This window comes from Aquarana catesbeiana, linkage group LG05, assembly GCF_042186555.1.
Source record: "Aquarana catesbeiana isolate 2022-GZ linkage group LG05, ASM4218655v1, whole genome shotgun sequence".
Classification (NCBI taxonomy): Eukaryota; Metazoa; Chordata; class Amphibia; order Anura; family Ranidae; genus Aquarana; species Aquarana catesbeiana.
This window is the reverse complement of record NC_133328.1, coordinates 430,818,173-430,842,325: the sequence shown is the minus strand read 5'-3', so window position 1 is coordinate 430,842,325 and position 24,153 is coordinate 430,818,173. Positions and strand designations below refer to the sequence as shown.

Below are 24,153 nucleotides of genomic sequence, written 5' to 3'. Positions count from 1 at the left end.
TGTTCACTTTTTTATCCCTTTTTGCATTTTTATTGGGCACTTGTTTACCCCTGTTTTTCACATTGTTGATTTCACCAACATACACTTATTTTCACCCCAGGTATTTCATGCCTATGTAGTGGGGGACTTTTTCACTCAGGTTTTTTATTTTATGTATTATTTTTTTCGTTGGGACACATCCTTGGATATTAGCACTTTGCCACATTTACTCGCTACACTTTTTGCATTTTGTACATTTATACTTTTGGATTAAGTGTGGATCGGTTGTGTCCTACCACTTTCCACTTCATACCACTTCATGGTTATCTGGTTTGGTTCTTCGCTGCTCCCCTGTTTCGTGCAGAGTGCTCCCGCCTCAGCCCCGGACCTAGCACTGTATCTGGCATCCTCCGTTTCCCCTGTCAGTAACTGGGCCAACTTTCTTAGCTGGCATGTGAGTAATAGATTCATTGCCTTTTAGAGAATGTATTCATTTACCATTTTTTTCCTTTTCAACCTAGGCAATCTTTACCAACATGTGAATAAAAGATGTTAATATGCCCGCTTACCAAAACATCACTCCGCTCCCTGGACTAAAACGTTATTGGTGTAGTCAAAACAAGAAAAGCAGCTACTTAAATGGTTGAATATAGATATAGGCAATAAAAAAAGTCTTAAATAAATAGTTCCTTTAAATATTGCAGCAGCGCTTCGTATCCAAGACTCAAGGACACGCTTTCATATATAGTTCTTATATGAGAAATATTGCAGCAGTAGCAGAGATCTATAATAGCTTCAGCTGTGTTCTGTAAAGGGGGGTCTTCCACCAAACACTTCACCATGTAAGGGGAACCTCCCCAATGGGAATACACTCACCAGAGATACAGCAAACAAGAGCCTGGATAATAGTAGTGATTCACCACTTCTAAATGGCCACCAGATGTCAGTAACCCTCTCGGTAGCTCCAATCAAACATATGGGAGGAATAGAATGTCCACATAGTGTTATATTGCTTAAAACGTTTATTCAACTAAAAACATCCCAACAACCCCCCATATGAATATGCATACCAGAGGGTAAAAAAATAGAGCCATTGTAAAGTGCACTGCGCCTGTGAAGTCTCACGGTTCCCGGAAAGTCGTCAGGTGCGTTCACTGTATACAGCTACAGCGATATGCTTCCTGGTTCCTCCCTGGTCCGTGGAGCGCACACGTCACTTCCGGTAGATCAACACTGGCGTGTTTCGTTACTTCCGGACTTCATCTGAGGGCGTGATCTACCATGCAAGTGACCGGTATTTATATAAGTGACAGGTGCAGCGGCCAATCCGAAGGAACATGACGCTATGTGGCCATTAGACTCGCGTCTGTGTTCTGATCACTGTCAGCAGTGAGTGAACGGTCACAAACAAGCATCTGATCCTGCAGAGAATACTAAATCGGCCCTGAACACACACCATACCGGACTACATAGGAAGATGACCTAAAATCAATATGCAAAATACATAAAATACTATGCATAAACAATATTAAAGATAAAACACTGCCGATTAATTTCAATATAAAACCGGCAATGGGATATGCAAACTATTAATGAGATGAATTCAAATTAGAACCAACATACTAATTCATCCATCCCAATACACGGAAACACTGTGGTAAAATCTCAAAGATGGGATATTGAAAATTGTTGTCTAGTGCGGTATATACAAAATAGGATGAATAAAAATGTGCATGAACCGCTAGACATAGGTAAAAAAATTGCGTGTAAGAAGGATGGAAAAATGCATGTAGAATGTTACCGCATGATGTATATATCTAGAATTGTTACATAATTATAAAACAAATGGATTAAAAATATGAGACACATGGATTAAAATATAAAATCATATGTATAGTCAATGATCTAAATACCCCAAAATATATCAAAATATAATGGGGCCAAAAAAGGAAAAAATGAGAGAACACCCAGCATACTAAAATGTACTGTATTATATTATGTTAAAATTATGGTAGAGAAAATTGACCAAAATATAATAATGTATAGTCATAGACTCAATCTTAAAAGGGAAGAGAGATGGCTAAGTGTCACTGATGAAACAATTAATATCTAACTCTATGTTTAGGCCTTTGGGAGAAAGAACATCGACGGAATAAATTCACTGAGTTTCGCGTTTGGACAATTCGCGAATACGATTTATACCCCTCCAATGTGGTTGGAGATATTCAACCCCCCAAAACTCCAATCCAGTAGGATCCATATCATGTTTAAGCTTGAAGTGTAGCGAAACATTATGGTCCTTGTATCCTACTTTATTATTGTGAATATGCTCAGCGAATCTGACTCGCAACAACCTTTTAGTGCGGCCTATATAAATCAGGCCGCAAGGACATTTTAAAGCATAAACTACGTAGGCGCTATTGCAAGTAATGAACTGTTTGATATTGAAAACTCGATTATGGCAGGAGATGTAAAACTGTCCCCTGCAAAACCTGTGTAAAACCTCCTGCATGCAAAAAAACCTTTGCGATCCCAAAACGTCTGAGGGCGTTTAGGGGGATCAATCACTTTTTTTATTATTTTATCACCAAAGCATGTTGTTTTTCTATAAATAAATTGAGGTGTAGAAGGTAGTACAGTGGTTAGTTTCTTGTCCATAAGAATATGCCAGTGTCGTTTGAAAATATCCTCTACTTCCTTAAATTGGGTGTGGAATTCGGAGATGAAACCCCATTCTTTATTTCGATTTTTATCGATCGACATCATATCAGAGCTTGCTGGATTTACTTCTTGTAAGCATGAGGCTCTAGGTAAAGATGCTACTTCTTCAACTACTTTTTTCAATGTTTCCGGATTATATCCCCTGGCTTCAAATCTTTCCGTGAGGATCTTGGATTGGGCAAGGAAATTGGCATCTTCAGAACAATTTCTCTTCACCCTCATGATCTGCCCTTTTGGGATATTTCTGAGCCATAGGGGATGATGATCACTAGAGATAAAAAAAACTGATAGGAACGGTTATTTGCCTAAGTAAACTTTCGTTTCTAATTTGTCATTCAGCCAATACACATTGACACCAAGAAAATTGATTTCACCCTTATGCCAATTAGAAGTTAATCTTATGTTGTTATTATTATTATTCAATGTCTGTAAAAATTCTTCTAATGAATCTGACGAGCCAGCCCAGATGAAAAAAAGATCATCTATGAAACGTTTATAGAAGATCAGTTCAGAATGCTGCTCTTTAAAAATTACCTTATCCTCCCACTCCACCATGAACAAATTTGCAATGCTAGGCGTGAATTTCGCGCCCATCGCAACACCTCTTAGTTGTGAATAGAATGTGCCATTATACCAAAAGTAATTATGACTGAGGCAAAAGTCCAGAGCATTCCTGAGAAAGATCTTTTGATTGTGGGGGAGGTCATCTCTTTGGCACAAGGCCCAAATGAGTGCTAAAAGGGCATCATCATGTTGTATAATGGAATATAATGACGACACATCTGCTGTGACTAAGAGCACCTGCTGTTTTCTTATCAAATTCACGTTTTGCAAACAATTTAAAACGTTTTTGGTGTCCCTTAGATAAGAGCGGGTGCTCATGACGCTTTTCTGTAAAAACTGATCCAAATACTGGCCCATTCTAGAAGAGACGGAATCAATACCATTGACAATAGGTCTTGCTGGAGGGTTAGTGGGGTCTTTATGGACTTTAGGCAGTGTGTATAATGTAGGGATTCGACTACTGGAGGGTAACAAAAATCTCCTGTCTGTTAAAACACCACTGCTGGATCCCAAACCCACTAGGATTTCCAACTGATCCCTGTAGGATTGAGTAGGGTCATTATCTAGTGGTTTGTATGTTACTCCGTCAGATAACATGTCCATAATCTGGCCATGATAAAACTCTTTTGGGAGTATCACCACTCCTCCTCCCTTGTCGGTTGGCCTTATGACAATGTCTTTTCGTTTTTCCAACATAGAAATGCCCTCACTAATATGCCTCATATTTAACTCTTTTTTGGGTTTGAGGTGTTCTAAGTCACGCAAAATCAATCCTTTAAATACCTCAACTTGATGATTGGGGTTGTTGAGGGGATTAAAAAGCGATTTATTTTTGAGACCACTGTTAACAACCCCCCCAGCCTTCTCAACTGTGGAGGTAGTGTGACGGTTACATCCTAGGAAATATTTTTTGATGTTTTCTATCTACTTTTTCAAGTCTCTTTTGGACTCTAGCATTCAAATCAATAATTTGCTGGATGTCTTTAATTGGGTCTAATTGTTGCTGTAGGTCATTGATCTTTAATTCTAAATTAGCCATTTTACATTTTTTTCTTTGGAGAACTAATTCCTGTAACTTAAAGCCAACCCCATTGAAAAAATCAAGCCACTCTTGAAAGGAGCCCTGATCATCAAGCCCATCTTGTGGGGCAATGTCCCACCTTAGGCTCCTGATAATGATTTTTTCTTTGATGTACTGCTCAAGAATGCATATATCCCACCAGGTACGTTTTTCTAAAGTATGGCCTAGTACTGACATTACTCCATTGTAATTGACCTGAGTGGTGGTGGGTTCATAATTAGTGAACAAAGTGTCCACATCGATGTGTCTACTACTCAAATAACGCAAAACGTCCATGGCAGCAGAGAAAACAAATGTGAAAAAAAGATGTTAATATGCCCGCCTACCAAAACATCACTCCGCGCCCTGGACTAAAACGGTATTGGTGTAGTCAAAACAAGAAAAGCAGCTACTTAAATGGTTGAATATAGATAGAGGCAATAAAAAAAGTCTTAAATAAATAGTTCCTTTAAATATTGTAGCAGCGCTTCGTATCCAAGACTCAAGGACACGCTTTCATATATAGTTCTTATATGAGAAATATTGCAGCAGTAGTGATCTATAATAGCTTCAGCTGTGTTCTGTAAAGGGGGGGTCTTCCACCAAACAATTCACCACGTAAGAGGAACCTCCCCAATGGGAATACACTCACCAGAGATACAGAAAACAAGATCCTTGGATAATAGTAGTAATTCTCTACCACTTCTAAACGGCCACCAGATGTCAGTAACCCTCTCGGTAGCTCCAATCAAACATATGGGAGGAATAGAATGTCCACATAGTGTAATTATTTATTATTTTATTTCAGGCACTTATATAGCGCTGTCAATTTACGCAGCGCTTTACATATTCATTGTACATTCACATCAGTCCCTACCCTCAAAGAGCTTACAATCTAAGGTCCCTAACTCACATTCATACATACTATTTAGACAGGATCCAATTAACCTACCAGCATGTAATATTGCTTAAAACGTTTATTCAGCTAAAAACATCCCAACAACCCCTCATATGAATATGCATACCAGAGAGTGAAAAAATAGAGCAATTGTAAAGTGCACTGTGCCTGTGAAGTCTCACGGTTCCCGGAAAGTCGTCAGGTGCGTTCGCTGTGTACAGCTACAGCGATATGCTTTCTGGTACCCCCCTGTTCGTGGAGTGCACACGTCACTTCTGGTAGATCACGTCCCTGGCGCGTTTCGTTACTTCTGGACTTCATCTGAGGGCGTGATCTACCATGTAAGTGACTGGTATTTATATAAGTGACAGGTGCAGCGGCCAATCCGAAGGAACATGACGCTATTTGGCCATTAGACTCGCGTCTGTGTTCTGATCACTGTCAGCAGTGAGTGAACGGTCGCAAACAAGCATCTGATCCTGCAGAGAATACTAAATTGGCCCTGAACAATAGGAGTAGGAGGCATCTTCAATCTTAGACAAAATTGACACACAAAGAAATTAATATTTAGAATTTGTGCTTAAAATGCGGTTTAAAAAACCCGATTAACAAGTTTAACGTTTTTATTGACATCCATAAATATATTAGGAAGTTGAACATCAAAAAATATTTCCTAGGATGTAACCCTCGCACTACAGCCACAGTTAAGAAGGCTGGGGGGGTTGTTAACAGTGGTCTCAAAAATAAATCTCTTTTTAATCCCCTCAACAACCCCAATCATCAAGTTGAGGTATTTAAAGGATTGATTTTGCGTGACTTAGAACACCTCAAACCCAAAAAAGAGTTAAATATGAGGCATATTAGTGAGGGCATTTCTATGTTGGAAAAACGAAAAGACATTGTCATAAGGCCAACCAACAAGGGAGGAGGAGTGGTGATACTCCCAAAAGAGTTTTATCATGGCCAGATTATGGACATGTTATCTGATGGAGTAACATACAAACCACTAGATAATGACCCTATTCAATCCTAGTTGGAAATCAGTTGGAAATCCTAGTGGGTTTGGGATCAAGCAGTGGCGTTTAAGGCTCGATTCACACCTATGCATGTTGCTTTTGAGCATTTTTGGAGTTTTTTTTGTCATGCTTGCCACGTTTTTGAGCAGCATTTTTGTAGCGTTTTTGCAGCGTTTTTTTTTTTTTTTTACAGTTTTTTTTAGACTGTATACAGTCTAAAAAAAATTAAAAAAAAAAAAAACAAAACGCCAAAAACACATCAGAAACGCTGCAAAAACGCTGTAAAAATGCTGCAAAACCGGTGCACTTGCGTTTTTGATGCTGGTCCATTGAATTCTATTACATGCAAAACGCTGCATTTTGCATGAAAAAAAGTCCCTGACCCTTTCCAAAAATGCAGAGGTACACAAAAAAGGCATTGATGTGAACATGTCCCATGTTAAAAAATTCCCATGCATTTCTGCAAAATGCAAAATGCATCAAAAAACGCGCTAGTGTGAATGGAGCCTTAAGGGACAAAGAGCGGAGATTTTTGTTACCCTCCAGTAGTCGAATCCCTACATTATACACTCTGCCTAAAGTCCATAAAGACCCCACTAACCCTCCAGCATGACCTATTGTCAATAGTATTGATTCCGTCTCTTCTAGAATGGGCCAGTATTTGGATCAGTTTTTACAGAAAAGGGTCATGAGCCGCTCTTATCCAAGGGACACCAAAAACTTTTTAAACCGTTAGCAAAACGTGAATTTGATAGGAAAACAGCAGGTGCTCTTTGGGTCCTTTCACACTGGGGCGGTGTGCAGGCGCTATTGCGCTAATAATAGCGCTTGCAAACTGACCTGAAAGTGCTGCTGCTTTCACACTGGAGCGGTGCGCTAGCAGGACGGTAAAAAAAGTCCTGCTAGCAGCATCTTCAGAGCGGTGAAGGAGCGGAGTGTATACCGCTCCTTTACCACTCCTGCCCATTGAAATCAATGGGACGGAGCGGCTATACCGCCGGCAAAGCGCCTCTGCAGAGGCGCTTTATGGTGGTTTTTAACCCTTTCTCGGCCGCTAGCAGGGGGTAAAACTGCCCCCGCTAGCGGCCGAATAACGACGGTAAAGCGCTGTTTACAATAGCGGCGCTTTACCGCCGACGCAGCCCCCGCCTCAGTGTGAAAGGGCCCTTAGTCACAGCGGATGTGTCGTCATTATATTCCATTATATAACATGATGATGCCCTTTTAGCACTCAATTGGACCTTGTGCCAAAGAGATGACCTCCCCCACAATCAAAAGATCTTTCTCAGGAATGCTCTGGACTTTTGCCTCAGTCATAATTACTTTTGGTATAATGGCACATTCTATTCACAACAAAGAGGTGTTGCGATGGGCGCGAAATGCATCGCAAATTTGTTCATGGCGGAGTGAGAGGATAAGGTGATTTTTAAAGAGCAGCGTTCTGAACTGATCTTCTATAAACGTTTCATAGATGATCTTTTTTTCATCTGGGCTGGCCCGTCAGATTCATTAGAAGAATTTTTACAGACATTGAATAATAATAACATAAGATTAACTTCTAATTGGCATAAGGATGAAATCAATTTTCTTGATGTCAATGTGTATCGGCTGAATGACAAATTAGAAATGAAAGTTTACTTAAAAAAAAAAAATGATAGGAACAGTTATTTTCCTATCTCTAGTGGTCATCATCCCCTATGGTTCAGAAATATCCTCAAAGGGCAGATCATTAGGGTGAAGAGAAATTGGTCTGAAGATGCCAATTTCCTCGCCCAATCCAAGATCCTCACGGAAAGATTTGAAGCCAGGGGATATAATCCGGAAACATTGACAAAAGTAGTTGAAGAAGTAGCATCTTTACCTAGAGCCTCATGCTTACAAGAAGTAAATCCAGCAAGCTCTGATATGGTGTCGATCGATAAAAATCGCAATAAAGAATGGGGTTTTATCTCCGAATTCCACACCCAATATAAGGAAGTAGAGGATATTTTCAAACGACACTGGCATATTCTTCTGATGGACAAGAAACTAACCACTGTACTACCTTCCACACCTCAATTTATTTATAGAGAAACTACGAGTTTTGGTGATAAAATAATAAAATAAAAAAAGTGATTGATCCCCCTAAACGCCCTCAGACGTTTTGGGATCGCAACGTTTTTTTTGCATGCAGGAAGTGTAAGGCATGCAGGGAGGTTTCTAGACCCCTTAGGGGCATAGACAGTTTTACCTCTCCTGCCAATAATCAAGTTTTCGATATCAAACAGTTTATTACGTGCGCCTACGTGGTTTATGCTTTAAAATGTCCTTGCGGCCTGATTTATATAGGCCGCACTAAAAGGTTGTTGCGAGTCAGAATCGCTGAGCATATTCACAACATTAAAGTAGGATACAAGGACCATAATGTTTCGCTACACTTCAAGCTTAAACATGATATGGATCGTACTGGATTGGAGTTTTGGGGGGTTGAACATCTCCAACCACATTGGAGGGGTATAAATCGTATTTGCGAATTGTCCAAACACGTAACTCAGTGGATTTATTCTGTCGATGTTCTTTCTCCCAAAGGCCTAAACATAGAGTTAGATATTAATTGTTTCATCAGTGACACTTAGCCATCTCTCTTCCCTTTTAAGATTGAGTCTATGACTATACATCATTAGATTTTGGTCAATTTTCTCTACCATAATTTTAACATAATATAATACAGTACATTTTAGTATGTTGGGTGTGCTCTCATTTTTTCCTTTTTTGGCCCCATTATATTTTGATATATTTTGGGGTATTTAGGTCATTGACTATACATATGATTTTATATTTTAATCCATGTGTCTCATATTTTTAATCCATTTGTTTTATAATTATGTAACAATTCTAGATATATACGTCATGCAGTAACATTCTACATGCATTTTTCCATCCTTCTTACACGCAATTTTTCGTACCTATGTCTAGCAGTTAATACACACTTTTATTCATCCTATTTTGTATATACCGCACTAGACAACAATTTTCAATATCCCATCTTTGAGATTTTTCCACAGTGGATTTGTTTCCGTGTATTGGGATGGATGAATTAGCATGTAGGTTCTAATTTGAATTCATCTCATTAATAGTTTGCATATCCCATTGCCGGTTTTATATTGAAATTAATCGGCAGTATTTTTTCTTTAATATTGTTTATGCATAGTATTTTATGTATTTTGCAAATTGATTTTAGGTCATCTTCCTATGTAGTCCGATATGGTGCGTGTTCAGGGCCGATTTAGTATTCTCTGCAGGATCAGATGCTTGTTTGTGACCGTTCATTCACTGCTGACAGTGATCAGAACACAGACGCGAGTCTAATGGCCACATAGCGTCATGTTCCATCGGATTAGCCGCTGCACCTGTCACTTATATAAATACTGGTCACTTGCATGGTAGATCACGCCCTCAGACAACGTCCAGAAGTGACGAAATGCATCAGGGACGTGATCTACCGGAAGTGACGTGTGCGCTCCATGGACCAGGGAGGAACCAGGAAGCATATCGCTGTAGCTGTACACAGCGAACGCACCTGACGACTTTCCGGGAACCGTGAGACTTCACAGGCACAGTGTACTTTACAATGGCTCTATTTTTTTACTCTCTGGTATGCATATTCATATGGGGGGTTGTTGGGATGTTTTTAGTTGAATAAACGTTTTAAGCAATATTACACTATATGGACATTCTATTCCTCTCATATGTTTGATTGGAGCTACCGAGAGGGTTACTGACATCTGGTGGCCGTTTAGAAGTGGTGGAGAATTACTGCTATTATCCAAGGCTCTTGTTTGCTGTATCTCTGGTGAGTGTATTCCCATTGGGGAGTTTCCCCTCACATGGTGAAGTGTTTGGTGGAAGACCCCCCTTTACAGAACACAGCTGAAGCTATTATAGATCTCCACTACTGCTGCAATATTTCTCATATAAGAACTATATATGAAAGCGTGTCCTTGAGTCTTGGACACGAAGCGCTGCTGCAATATTTAAAGGAACTATTTAAGACTTTTTTTATTGCCTCTATCTATAATCTTTACCAACATACTATTTTTCATTTAGATCTATATATATTTTTGGCATTGTACTCCTGACAAGTGGACAAATCCACGAAACGTGCGTAGAGTTTACATCATGCCCTCAACATCTTGATTTCTATAAGGAATACTCATTATGTACCTGTGTGTGCAAACATCATTATATACCCATCTCTGTGAATCAAGCTTCACTTTTCATTTGTCATGTGTCAGCTTAGGCCTTCTTGGGCTCCATTTCTATACCAATTTTATTGTGTACCTTCAGATTATGAAACGTTTCAACTTGTAAAATAAATATTTTTATTCATGTACCTTTTTATGTTATTTACATTGTTACTTTTTGATTTGTGACACGCCTCATTTAAAGTCCCACAACCATTTCTTTCTGCATTACATAATCTAAGTAACATTAAAAATACAAAAAAACAAAACAGAAAAAAACCCCAAAGCATTAAAGAACAGACATGGCAGTAAAATATTTATATAGCTTAAATATATCTGCGTTCAATACTATCAAATTGAATTTACAGAGGGAGTAACTTAGATGGAGCATTGAGCATCCCATGACTCTGACTCTACAATCATATAAATATATTATAATCAAATAAAAAGAAGCTGTGTGGTCACACATCCCCCTCAAAATTACTGTCGATAAAGGTGGAAATCACAAACATAACATGCCTTCCAACAAATCCTAATTATCCTTAAGCAAGACAGACTCATAGCACAATATAATTTAAGTAGATTGGCCTAAAGTGAACCTGTCTGTTCTTTGCAAGAGTAAAAATGTTGTGCTTAGTCTAGAGCTCTTTTTTTATACATTAATTGTAATAAGACATTTTTTTTAAAGAGAGAAAATTTTGTATTGAGGTGGCTCTCATAAAGCATTAGGGGCCCAGTACATAGACATATTTCCTATTAGGATGCTCTAGTTTGACACTTGATTTTTTTTCCACTACATTAATCAAGGTTTATTGTCTATACTTACATTCTTACAGCACCATCTTTTGGCAATTGCACTGACTTTTGCCAACATGCTTTACTGAATGTGAAGATATATTTAAATGTATACATGCAGTTGTTTGCCACCATGACAACCCTGATTACATTATCTTTCATACATGCCCTTTAACAATATTCATGCCATGTTGCAGGTTAGTTCAAATGATTACAGGAAGACTTTAAAAAGTATTTTACCAAATAAATAGCCCCCAAAAACACAATGAAGCCTATTTATAAAGGTTCACAATACTTAACTCGGTTCCCAACCCCCCCGTTTTGCTTGTTTAATAGTTCAGACTGATTCCATTTTCAAAGGACACTTTCAGAATATTTATCAATTCATTTAATACTTTCAGATTCAGAGTTTTTTGCCCCTTTCTGTGTTTCATTCAAATTTACCACATTTATAATGCTGTGACATTTAGGATAACAAGTTGAGATACAGAATTTGCAGGATAAGTACAGCACTAGAACAGCGGTATACTTATTTACTTGTATTACTAGCCCTTTTCTCCTACTTAAGTGTTCTAGTTTTTTGCCAGTTCACCAGTTTTGTCTGTTTCTCCAAATCCAAAAACTTATGAACAAATTTTAAAAGTTACATCACTGTACTTCTAGTTTTCCAAACTTTATACTTCCTTTTTAAACAGTAAATACCTAGAAACAAGTAGACCTAGAAGTTGAAAACCTAATTCATTTTACAATTTCATCATAATTGGCCCCACTATTTTCAGGTTACAGTGCAATTTGCATTAACTGGTCCTAATTAAAAATCAGGTATAAAGATTTGGCTTATGCAATATAAATTTTATTCATCGTTCAAACCTTCCCTCTTGTTTGAAGGCATGTGTTTTGACAAGTCTGCTTTATATTTATGCAGATTCTTAATTCTAGGAAAATAACATATGCTGTGCTGGAAACAGCATCCCTGTATTGATCACCAGTCAGTATACTACACTGAACATAAATCATTCTCTTTCCTGGTACACACTAAATCAGCAGTGCATTCTCACTAGTAAACAGTTGTAAGTATACAGATAACCATTCCTTGCTTTTGTTATGCCTTAACCCTTAGAAGTGCTTGTTTACTAACTGAGAAACATGAGTGCTCAGCTACATGTGAGATCCTTGATTGGCTAGAACAAGAGCTGCCCAATAAGTTCTTGATCTCACTATGAAGTGATGCTCCTGTAAATACTATATTTGGTAGGGCTATTTTTGCACACAGTCCCCTTGAAGTTTCAAACAACACATTGTTCAACTTTCCCTACTGTTTATCTTTCCAATTCTGCCTTAGCAATCTATAACAATATGTCCTGATGATGCATGTAACACAACTTGCTGTGTTATATAGATTTGCTGTAGTGGAACCAAGCAAGGTCCGGATCTGCTGTGTAAGCATACACACATTAAAACTTGTGGCTGGGTCTCCCTTGCAACAGCAGAGGTTGCAATATGTTATGTCCTGCTGATGGTTAGCCAGTGCTGGATTTGCTATCAGGCACAGTAGGCTTGTACCTATAGGTGGTGTGACAGAGGGAGGCTCTGTCACTGTAAGAATATAGGGAAATGTGACACAGGATTTGCATTTAGAGTTAAAGTGGTTGTATACCCACTTTAATTTTTACCTACAGGTAAGCCTATAATAAGGCTTATTGGTAGGTAAAATGAATATCTCCTAAACATGTACGTAAAGTCAGCAGAGCTTCATCTAATTTACTAAGATGAGGGAAAATGCCCTTGCTAAGTGAACAGTCTATTTTCCTTTAACCTCATTGTCACAATATTCTATGCCAGGTTAGGCCCTGTTGTGTAATAGAAATGAGCCTAGAGAGCGCCGAAAGTGGAACTTTAGTCAGAAAATGAAGTCCTGCTAGATCACTTCAGGCTGGTCCCTTTTGTAGGTATATCTATGTAAAACATTAACCACTTTCCGCCCACCCTGTAGCCGAAAAACGGCTAAAGGAGCGGGCTTCAAGTGCCAGGAGGATGTCTAGTGATCGCGGGGCACACACTGTGATCGTCGGCAGACTCGGATGATCACAGAACAGGGTAAAGGGCCAATCACAGTGGCCCTTTACCACGTGATCAGCTGTCAGCAAATGACAGCTGATCACGGAAGTAAACAGAAGCCGGTTATCTAATTTTTTTTCTCCTCACGAACAGCGCGAGAAGAAGAGAAAAAAGCTGGTAACCAGCTTCTGTTATAGGGACATCAGCCCCAATCTGTGCCCACCAGTGCTGCTAATCAGTGTCACCTGTCAGTGCCACCAATCAGTGCCCACCAGTGCCTCATCAGTGTCTCACCCATCAGTGCCGCCTTATCAGTGCCCATCAGTGTAGCTTCATCAGTGTCACCTATCAATGCTCATCAGTGCCGCCTCATCAGTGCCCATCAGTGCAGCCTCATCAGCGCACATCAGTGAAAGAGAAAAATTACCTGTTTGCAAAATGTTAAAACTATGAAAAAAACATTTTCAACATTTTCTGTCTTTTTATGTTTAGCAAAAAATTAAAAACCCAGTGGTGATTAAATACCACCACAAGAAAGCTCTATTTGTGAGAAAAATAATGATAAAAGTTTCAGTGTTGCAGGACCACGCAATTGTCATTCAAAGTGCAACAGCACTGAAAGCTGAAAACTGGCCTGGGCAGGAAGGTGGTATAAGTGCCCAGTAAGCAAGTGGTTAAAAAGAAGTGTCTATACTATTTAAAATCCAGTAATACACTGTTTCACCCTGCTCTGCACATGCTCAGTTGCTCTCCATTTTTAGGCATCTTAGGCACTGCCGAGTTTGTAGAGGCCAATCTAATGACAGCCCTAAAGCAGAATTAAATCCTCCTATCCTTTACAGCCAAGGGAGCTGCTTCTGTTTGATCTGCAACTGCCATGGTGCTGCACATGTGATTATTTATGACACCATCCATTTGATGGTTTGACAGTTTGGTTGAGGACACAAGCAAATGTTACATCATTGCTAGCGTGCCAGGAATGTAACGATTTTTTTTAAACCATTAAATCAGCATGCTTAGTTCCGCATTATTATTTACTGCTGTTCAGGGGCTCTGGGCTTCAGAAAAATGGCGGCCTCCAGCATGAAGAAATGGAGGCAATTTACAGCACACACTAATTTTGGTAGCATAATTATTCATGTGGAATGTATGTTCCTTGCTAAAGAACATTAATTTTGTTAATGGTAAAGTCGTTAATGGTAAAGTTCTGCTTTAAGCACCAAAGGCCTGCAGACTCCAGTCACTGAATTATGGCCCTGGGTTTAGCTGCTCCAAAATAATCCACCACAGCATCGTCTTTTTTTCAAATTACGTACAATCTCAAGGCACCCCCTTATAAAAGATAAAAAATGAAAGGAATAGTTCTATATAATGTAGCAACATCCAACACATAGGACACCCTACGTTCGAGGTGATATATTCTTACAAAGCAAATACTCCTTTGTACGGTATACTAGTATTCCAGCATTTCTCTTTTCCTTCAGCTTATCTCCCTCACTCAGCTAATGTGACCCCAGTGCAGATATGGATGGGCAAGCAAGGATGCTGTACAGGTGCTCGACGTCCTCCTTATCAACCAATGATGTTATTGGTTGTTAGGACACTGATGACTTGAAGGCTGTAATGCTGCACAATGAAAACCTGTGGCTTTGTGTAACTGAAAGGCAAGCTTGATCCACCCACTGGCAAGTATACAATTTTTGGGCAATTTTTAGGCATTTTGCCAAAGCATCCCTGAAGAAACCTGAAGGCACCCTGGTTGAAAAAGGCTGATCCATTATAACCCTCTTTGCTTCCCAGAAACCTACTGCAATCTACTACTATTGATCAGCTTTTTGCTCAGGTTGCAATAGCTTTATGGCCTAATAGGCATTCGACTGAAATGCTACATAGCTGGCTGTTATGCTGATCCATAAGTTTAATACATTTTTTTCACTTGCCAAGAACTAGTGTACAGCGTGGAATGTTAAGAGTGAAGCCAGAACAACTTTTTTCATGTAAGAAACTCAGAAATTATTGAAGTCTCTGGATCAAGATAATATACCACTAACATATCTAGAAGGAGCAATCAGCAATGCCAGCCTTTGTAGAGTGTATTTACTAAAATGCATATTAGCTTATTTGATTGGTTACAAAGCTGACCTTGGTATGAAAAGTCAACTTCTGTTAAAGAGCTGGAACACATACAAGAATTCTTTTAAGTATAACTTTTATTTTAGTCGGACCATTGTGAAATAATTTGACATTTACATAGTGTGATCTCTCCTTAAGGCCTCATTTACATTGGCTGTAAGGACTCTGAAAAGAGATCCTCTCTTTGGATTGTTTTTGAGAGGCGGTGGTAAGGAGCCACCATGTTGCCTATTCATCGCCTATTTTAACCCCCTAAATGCTGAACTACTGCACTGCAACCAGGGCAGTTGCAGCACTGTCCATTCACTTCAATGGGCGTTGTTTGGCAGGCAGTATTGCCAACGAACACGACAGAGGGTTTAACTTCTGCTGTGTATAAACCCCTTGCCACTGCTTTTGCAGCGTAAGGGGGAGCGGTGATGGTGGTGGAGGGCGGGTGCTAAAAATGCATCTCAGTCGCATGTTTTTATTGCCCCAAAACCACAAGTGTAAGCCACCTCTAACTGCACAGGTGCCCAACTCATGTTTAACAGAGCATTAATGGAGTGAAGGCCAGGCAAATATGTGCTGACCAACATGGGCAAAGAATTTTGTTACATAATGAGGCAAATAGGCTGTTTACTTTGCAAGGCACTTTTCACTTTGCAAAGCAATTTTCCCTAAGCTCAGGTATGAGGTAAAGACGTTTTTTTGCAAAGTGAACATTCACCACATTCATAAAAATAAGGGAATATTTCCCTGCAAATAGAACAACCTATTTGCCTTTAGTAAATAAATAAACCCCAGGGTCCTTTTGGATTTATATACTGAGATCTTTGCATCCCAGGGGCCTAAGGTTGGGTTCACACTATTACAATGTCAGCCATCGCATGTGATCTGCACCACATTGCTGTGCACATCACATGCAATGTCTGTGCGATGCAAATTCAGCCATATAGTTTGTATGGCTGAATTTCGCATCGCATTCAGATCAAAATGGTGCAGGACCATTTTTTTGGTCTGCACTGGAATCGGATTGCATGGGTGTTCACACCTATGCGATTCAATTCCTGCAACGTTTCACAGTTTGCACTGTGATCTGTGAACCGATGGGGGGTGTCATTAACGTTGTATTTACACCTGCAGGGGTTCGCACAGGGCAGCGTGAACTGTCTGTGAGAGACAGCCGATGCGGGAACACGCACAGGAATCGCGCTGGTTCCCGCATCGCATATATGTGAACCCAGCTGAAGCATGAAGTCTTTTGTACTTTTTAGCTGTGCTAAACGTCTACGAAGTTATACAGTCGCTATTTGGTGGAAGTAAACTATTGGAGCTGCTTTTTTTTATTTGCAACAAATGGTTACACCAATGGGCAGTTTGTGCAATATAAATTTGTGAATTGGGCTTTCTGTAAATGTTTAGTCCTCACAGTTTGCATCTGTTCCAAGTACTGATGAGTAGAGTTGGGCGATCGGTTTGGGCCGAGGAAAAGTTCAGCCCGAACATCACCTGTTTGCCCATTCGGCGAACACCCAAATTTGCGGTGAGCCCGGTGGGATGTTTACCCGCTGAGCACCCCACAATGCACTGCACGCTGCTTTCTAGGACCCTAATTGGATGAAGCCTTGCAGTTGACTGCTGGTCAGGTGCAATGCTTTACCAATCAGGGCTCAGTGCTGATAGTCCCACTCCACACTATAAAAGGTTCTCTCCCAAAGGTAGTTTTTGTAGAGTGTTGGAGTGTAAAAAATCTGCTAGTACATATAACACCACCCTCTCCCCACACAGACAATGCAGCTGTCCAAAAGTGTCCGCTTTACTACTTCATCCAGAATGCAGACACCCGAAAACATGAAGTGTGCTACTGGCAGGATCACCAGGTGAAACAAAGGCAAAAAAGCCTAAAAAGAAAACTAATGCAGCCGCCACATGTAAGAATTGGTAAGCTGCAATTTTTTACATTTTTTGGGGGGTTTAATACCACTTTCATTTCTTTGTGAAAAATACACTAATACACCTTCCCCAGTAGGGTATGCACACCCAATCTATGCTCATATTTCACACTTCCTCACCAGCTCCCCACTATGTCCAAGCCCTCCCTCTGTTGCCCCAAGTATGAGAAAAACACGTGGCATACCCTAATGTGACAGTGTTCATGCACTATGAATTGCTGCTTACAAGTAGTGTTGGGCAAACAGTTCGGGCCAAACATCGCCTGTTTGCCCGTTTGGCGAACACCCAAATTTGCGGGGTGCTAGGCAGGATTTTCGTCCACCGAATGCCCCACAGTGCACTGTGCGCTGCACAGTGCATTCTAGGGCCCTAATTGGATGAAGACTTGCACCTGACCGCTGGAAGCGAGAGCATACACAAGTCGCGCCCGCATGTTCAAACCACACAGGTGAGGTATCGCCGATTGTTAGAGCAATAACTTTAGCCCAAGATCTCCTCTAACTCAAAACTGGTAACCTGCAGAAATTTTTAAACGTCGCATATGGAAATTTTTAAGGGTTAAAGTTTGTCATCATTCCACGAGCAGGCACAATTTTGAAGCATGACATGTTGGTTATTAATTTACTCGTAACATTATCTTTCACAATACAGAAAAAAATTGGGCTAACTTTACTGTTGTCTTATTTTTAAATTAAAAAATGTGTATTTTTTTTTTTAAATTGCGCTTGTAAGACCGCTGCGTAAATACAGTTTACAGTTTATTCTCTAGGGTGTCTAAAAAAAAATATATATATATATATAATGTTTGGGGGTTCCAAGTAATTTTCTAGCAACAAAACCTGATATCAACTTAAAACAACACGTTTTAAAAATAGGCCTGGTCCTTAAATAGTTAAAGGAATTTTTCATTGTTATTGTTTCACTTTAAGAATCAATAAAATCACTGTTCCTATAAAAAATGTTGGCAGTACCCGGGCCCCAATACCCTTTTCATGGCCAATAACTTGCATATAAGCCTTCAAAATGGGGACTTTTGATTTTTCACGTTTGGGTCTCTTATGCCCCGTACACACGGTCGGATTTTCCGATGGAAAATGTCCGATCGGAGAGTGTTGTCGTGTGTGGGCTCCATCGGACATTTTCCATCGGATTTTCCGACACACAAAGTTGGAGAGCAGGAGATAAAATTTTCCGACAACAAAATCCGGAAATTCCGATCGTGTGTACACAAATCCGACGGACAAAGTGCCACGCATGCTCAGAATAAATAAAGAGATGAAAGCTATTGGCCACTGCCCCGTTTATAGTCCCGACGTACATGTTTCACGTCACCGCGTTTAAAACGATCAGATTTTCCGACAACTTTGTGTGACCGTGTGTATGCAAGACAAGTTTGAGCCAACATCCGTCGGAAAAAATCCTAGGATTTTGTTGTCGGAATGTCCGAACAAAGTCCGACCGTGTGTACGGGGCATTAGACTTTAACCACTTTAGCCCCGGAAGATTTGGCTGCAGAATGACCTGGTCATTTTTTGTGATTCAGCAACTGACAATTGCACGGTCGTGCAAAGTTGCACCCAAACAAAATTGATATCCTTTTTCCCCACAAATAGAGCTTTATTTTGGCGGTATTTGATTGCCTCTGCGGTTTTTATTTTTTGCGCTATAAACAAAAAAAGAGCAACAATTTTGGAAAAAAAAACAATATTTTGTACTTTTTGCTGTAATAAATATCCCCATTTTTTTTTTTAAAAAAGCCAATTTTTTCTCAGTTTAGGCCGATGTGTATTCTTCCACATTTTTTTGGTAAAAAAAAACCGCAATAAGCGTATACCGATAGATTCATAGCATTTTTATTACTATTTTTTTTTTTTTACTAGTAATGGTGGCGATCTGCGATTTTTATTGTGACTGCGACATTATAGTGGACACATCGGAAAATTTTGACACATTTTTGGGACCATTGGTATTTATACAGCGATCAGTGCTATAAAAATGCATTGATTACTGTAAAAATGTCACTGGCAGTGAAGGGGTTAACACTAGGGGGCGATCAAGAGGTCCTAGCTAATAGGAACACACAATCTGTCATTCCTCTTAGAACAAAACAGGGATTTGTGCGTTTACACACACTTTCGTGTTCTGTCCCTCGTGCTCGCGATTGCTCGTGGTCGGCGGTCATCGCCACCCCCGCTATGCAGGGGGCGCGCGCCTGCTATCCCGATCCTGCGAGCCGACGTATAGCTACGGCGGTTCGCGGGATCGTGCCGACCTGCCACTGTATAATGACGGTGGCTGGTCGGCAAGCGGTTAATAGGGTTCGCGGTTCGGATCCAAACTTTTGTGATGTTCAAGAGTTCTGGTGCTAACCATACCGGGGGGAGGTGTTCGGCCCATCTCTACTAATGAGTATTACATACTTTAAATGATTAACCATTGTTCAAAATTTGGGGCACAGGCATAATTATTTTTACTTGACTTCTGTAAGATTTACCCGCTTTATGACCAGGCCCTTTTTGTGATACGGCACTGTGTTACTTTAACGGACAATTGCGCGGTCATGCACCGCTGTACATAAATTAAATCTATGTCATCTCTGTCCTTTTTTCTCATAAATAGAACCTTCTTTTGGTGGGATTTGATCACAACTGCGTTAATAAAAACATTTATAAAATCTATTTTCTTCATAAATTTAGTCCAATATGAATTCTGCTACATATTTTTGGTTAAGAAAATCCCAATAAGTGTATATTAATTGGTTTGTGCAAAATTTATAGTGTTTACAAACTATAGTACATTTACTAGAATTATTATTTTTTTTTTACTAGCAATGTTGGCGATCAGCAATTTAAAGCTGGACTGCGATATTGCGTCAGCCAATCAGACACTGACACTTTTGACACTTTGTGGTAACCAGGACACTAATACAATGATCAGTGCTAAAAATACGCACAGTCACTATACTAATGACACTGACTGTTTAAAGATCTAGGGCAATCAAAGAGTTAAATGTGTGCCTAACCAGTGTTGTGTGTGTGGTACTTTTACTAAAGGGAAGTGATAATTTTATTCCCTGCTTTGCGGGGAAAGAAAATCCATTACTTCCCCGCTGACAGGACAGAGCTGTGCCTTGTTTACATAGGCAGAGCTCTGGCCTGTGTGTCTTTCCGATGATCGGCGGGTTCCGGTGGTCATCCATTGGCCAGCACCCACTGTTTGGCATCTGCTGTGTATAATTACAGCACAGTCGGGTTGCACCCTACCCAGTGGTGCCGGATCATATACCTAGTACGTGATCCAGTGCAGCAGAGCCGCCTTAATGCCGTACATGTAAGAGATATGGTCAGCGAATGGTTAGTCTTAAATTCAAATTTAGGATGTTTAAAATTAGCTACTAGCAAATAATGATTATTCACTGCAAGCCATGAGAAAGATAACAGCCTACGCAATTGTGCCTAAACTCAAAAGTGAAAATATGCCATATTATAGGGAACCTCCAGAAATGTTAACCACTTCCCGACCGGCGCACGCCGATGTACGTCGGCAGAATGGCACGGCTGGGCAAATGGACTTACAGGTACGTCCATTTGAATTCCCCGCTGTGCCATTGCGCGCGCGGCGCCAGCGGCGTGCACGCGCCGGGAGCTCCGTGAGTCAGGTTGCGGGTCCCGCGGACTCGATTGCCGCGGGAATAACCACGATCGCCTCACGGAGAGGACGAACAGGGAGATGCTGATATAAACAGCATCTCCCCGTTCTGCCTAGTGACAAGTGTCACTGATCACAGCTCCCTGTCATCGGGAGCAGTGATCAGCGTAGTGACACTGCTAGCCCATCCCCCCCTACAGTTAGAATCACTCCCCTAGGACACACTTAAGCCCTCCCCGCCCCCTAGTGGTTAACCCCTTCACTTCCAGTGTCATTTACACAGTAATCAGTGCATTTTTAATCGCACTGATCGCTGTATAAATGACAATGGCCCCAAAAATGTGTCAAAAATGTCCGACATGTCCACCATAACGTCGCAGTCATAATAAAAATTGCTTATCACCGCCATTACTAGTAAAAAAAAATTATTAATAAAAATGCCATAAAACTATCCCCTATTTTGTAAACGCTATAACTTTTGCGCAAACCAATCAATAAACGCTTATTGCGATTTTTTTTTACCAAAAATATGTAGAAGAATACGATCAGCCTAAACTGAGGAAAAAAAATTTTTTTTATATATTTTTGGGGGATATTTATTATAGCAAAATGTAAAAAATAATGCGTTTTTTTCAAAATTGTTGCTCTTATTTTGTTTATAGCGCAAAAAATAAAAATCGCAGAGGTGATCAAATACCACCAAAAGAAAGCTCTATTTGTGGGAAAAAAAGGACGTCAATATTGTTTGAGAGCCACGTCGCACGACCGCGCAATTGTCAGTTAAAGCGAAGCAGTGCCGAATCGCAAAAAGTGCTCTGTCAGGAAGGGGGTAAAATCTTCCGGGGCTGAAGCGGTTAATTATGCCCAAGCAGTACCCTAAAAGATTTACCCTTTGTCGTGCATTCCTCCTGAAAAGTAGCAGTGCACTTCCTGTGCCATGAGTTTCATCTTTTTTTGTGGATCTGTGCTAACTGCACCTTTCCTGCTGCTTTATAGTTTCCTGCCAGTCATAAGATCATCAGGGCAGCACTTAAATGAGGAAACAAAGTCCTGCCTCTACTAAGATGGCCATCTCAGCACAGTGTGGAACAAAGGAAAAGTCAGTCAGTAACAGGGAAGAGGTCATCTTCATGGAGTTAATATAGGCAATATTGGTGACTAGACATTTTCCCTCTGCTGGCCATTTCTGGACAAAGCTTTCATAGTTCAGGTCCACAGCAATGGGGAAAAGATCATCTTTAGGGAGCCTATGGGCAATACTGGTAACTAGACCCTTGTCCTTTGCCTTTGATTTTTGGGGCACAGCTTCCAACGTATAAGTCCACGTTAGATGAAGGTTCCTAATAATATAAAAACAATAGTTTCTTTGCGTTTTTTTTTCTTTTTATTATTTTGATCATATTCCCATATACAGTTTACTGCACGATGTCCCATAAAGAAGTCAGACAAGCATGTTATAAATAAACACTTTTAGAACAGAGAAAAGGACACCTTGAATAAAAGAGATGAATATTTCTTCACCTTAATAATACTCAAAGTATATCTAAAGTCAACACATTTTGTCAGCTAGGATAGTGTAGGGGAGGGGTAAAACCACAGTTTTTTTTGCCATCTGTGTTTCGATAGGGAGACTTTCCTTTCTTTCTTGTCCTGTAGGCTCAGCAGAAATGGAGAGGATATCATTTCAATATGAGGAAAGTCCCCCTTTAGACAGTTGTCACAGAGGCAAAAATCCCCATTGAAAAATGTCCTCACTATCTCTGTTCTGGGATGGGATAACTCATAATTTTGGATTTATCCTCACTTGCATTCCTGGTGATACTAGCAATCTGGAAAATTAGAAAGAGTGAATTTTTCTAACAAGGACAAAGACAAAAACAAAATCCTTACAGTGGTTGTAACGCCTCACCACTCAATCCAAATCTACAAAAAAATCTTTTGTTATACTTTAGTTCTCTTTCAAATAAGATATGTTTGTTAATCTTAGCAAATCCTACAGTAACCTTTCAAGCATAAATGCACACAATTACTAACACAAAACAAAATAAATACCACTGCAAAGCAGTTTCAAAAAAGCTTACCAGCGATCAACACCTAAATATTAAAAACTAGCGATGAGACACAATCAAGAATTAAGAGGGATTAAAACACCTTTCTGATTGTTATTGCTGTCTGTCTCTGTTATAGAGATTCACTCTCCAGACTGTATTCATGGAAACTGAAAGAAACTTCAAAATTTTGAGTAATCATCAGAACAGCAATATAGGGAAATTTTCCAATAGGGGTACTCGCTTTGATGGCCCTGGTGATTAGCAGGGATTTCTTTCACTCTGGATAGATTTTCTCACACTTCCTGTTGTGGCTATGGGACAGCAGTTGAAGGGAAATCTCTTTAATGGAACACATGGCAAAAAAACCCCTCTCTTACTCTATCCAAAATGAAAAAAAGTATTGCCCTCACTTTTGCAAGAGGGGTTTGAAGCAGATCAAATACAAGAGTCAACTGCAGGTGTCATTGAATTCTGAATGATCTCAGAAGCATGTCAAACTGATGCCATAGGCACTATCATTTTGAACTTCACTACAGCTGCTGTTCTACAAAAGTGCAGAGAATGAAAGGCATCTTGCTATAACCAATAATGTAGTAATAATGCATGCGAAAAAACATTTTCTAGGCCCATTTTACCCCTAGTATTTTCTCTCTTTTCTAACAGACAATGATAAACATACACTTGGATCTTATACAGCATAGATATACTTCAAATACAATATAAACAAACTACAAAGTGTCAGTAAAACTTTTAATTTTCTTTTTTGGAAACACCGGCAGTTAAATACTTGACACGATGGTATCTTCAGGTTCATGTAGGTGAATCCTAAAAATATTAGAACAAAAAGACAGTCAGTGCACAGTTTAACACATGAGCTGATTTTCCTAAGATCCAAACAGAAATCAGCATCCATTCCTTTTCACTGCAATAGCCCTAAAAGGCATGTTATGGCTGTCACTGATATGTAGAGCCAAAAAGAATGCTAGGCTGTGTTTTCAGACCAGTGTTTAGAAAGCACAACTGCAAGAACAGATATGCTAAGATTTAGGTGCAACAGGACTATAGAACATTA

General features: G+C 39.8%; 1 protein-coding gene across 3 annotated transcripts in view; it reads right to left on the bottom strand.

Moving 5' to 3' along the window:
• Positions 1-22,273: 22,273 nt before the first annotated feature.
• Positions 22,274-24,153, bottom strand: part of FBXO15 (F-box protein 15) — a 304,133-nt gene continuing 302,253 nt past the window's right edge. For 2 of the 3 annotated variants that reach the window (XM_073631258.1, XM_073631259.1), the window contains exon 12: positions 22,274-23,906. In XM_073631258.1, the coding sequence (XP_073487359.1) occupies positions 23,892-23,906 (15 nt within the window). In that variant the 3' untranslated portion in view covers positions 22,274-23,891. The remainder of the gene's footprint in view (positions 23,907-24,153) is intronic. The other variant, XM_073631257.1, reaches the window with a different exon arrangement.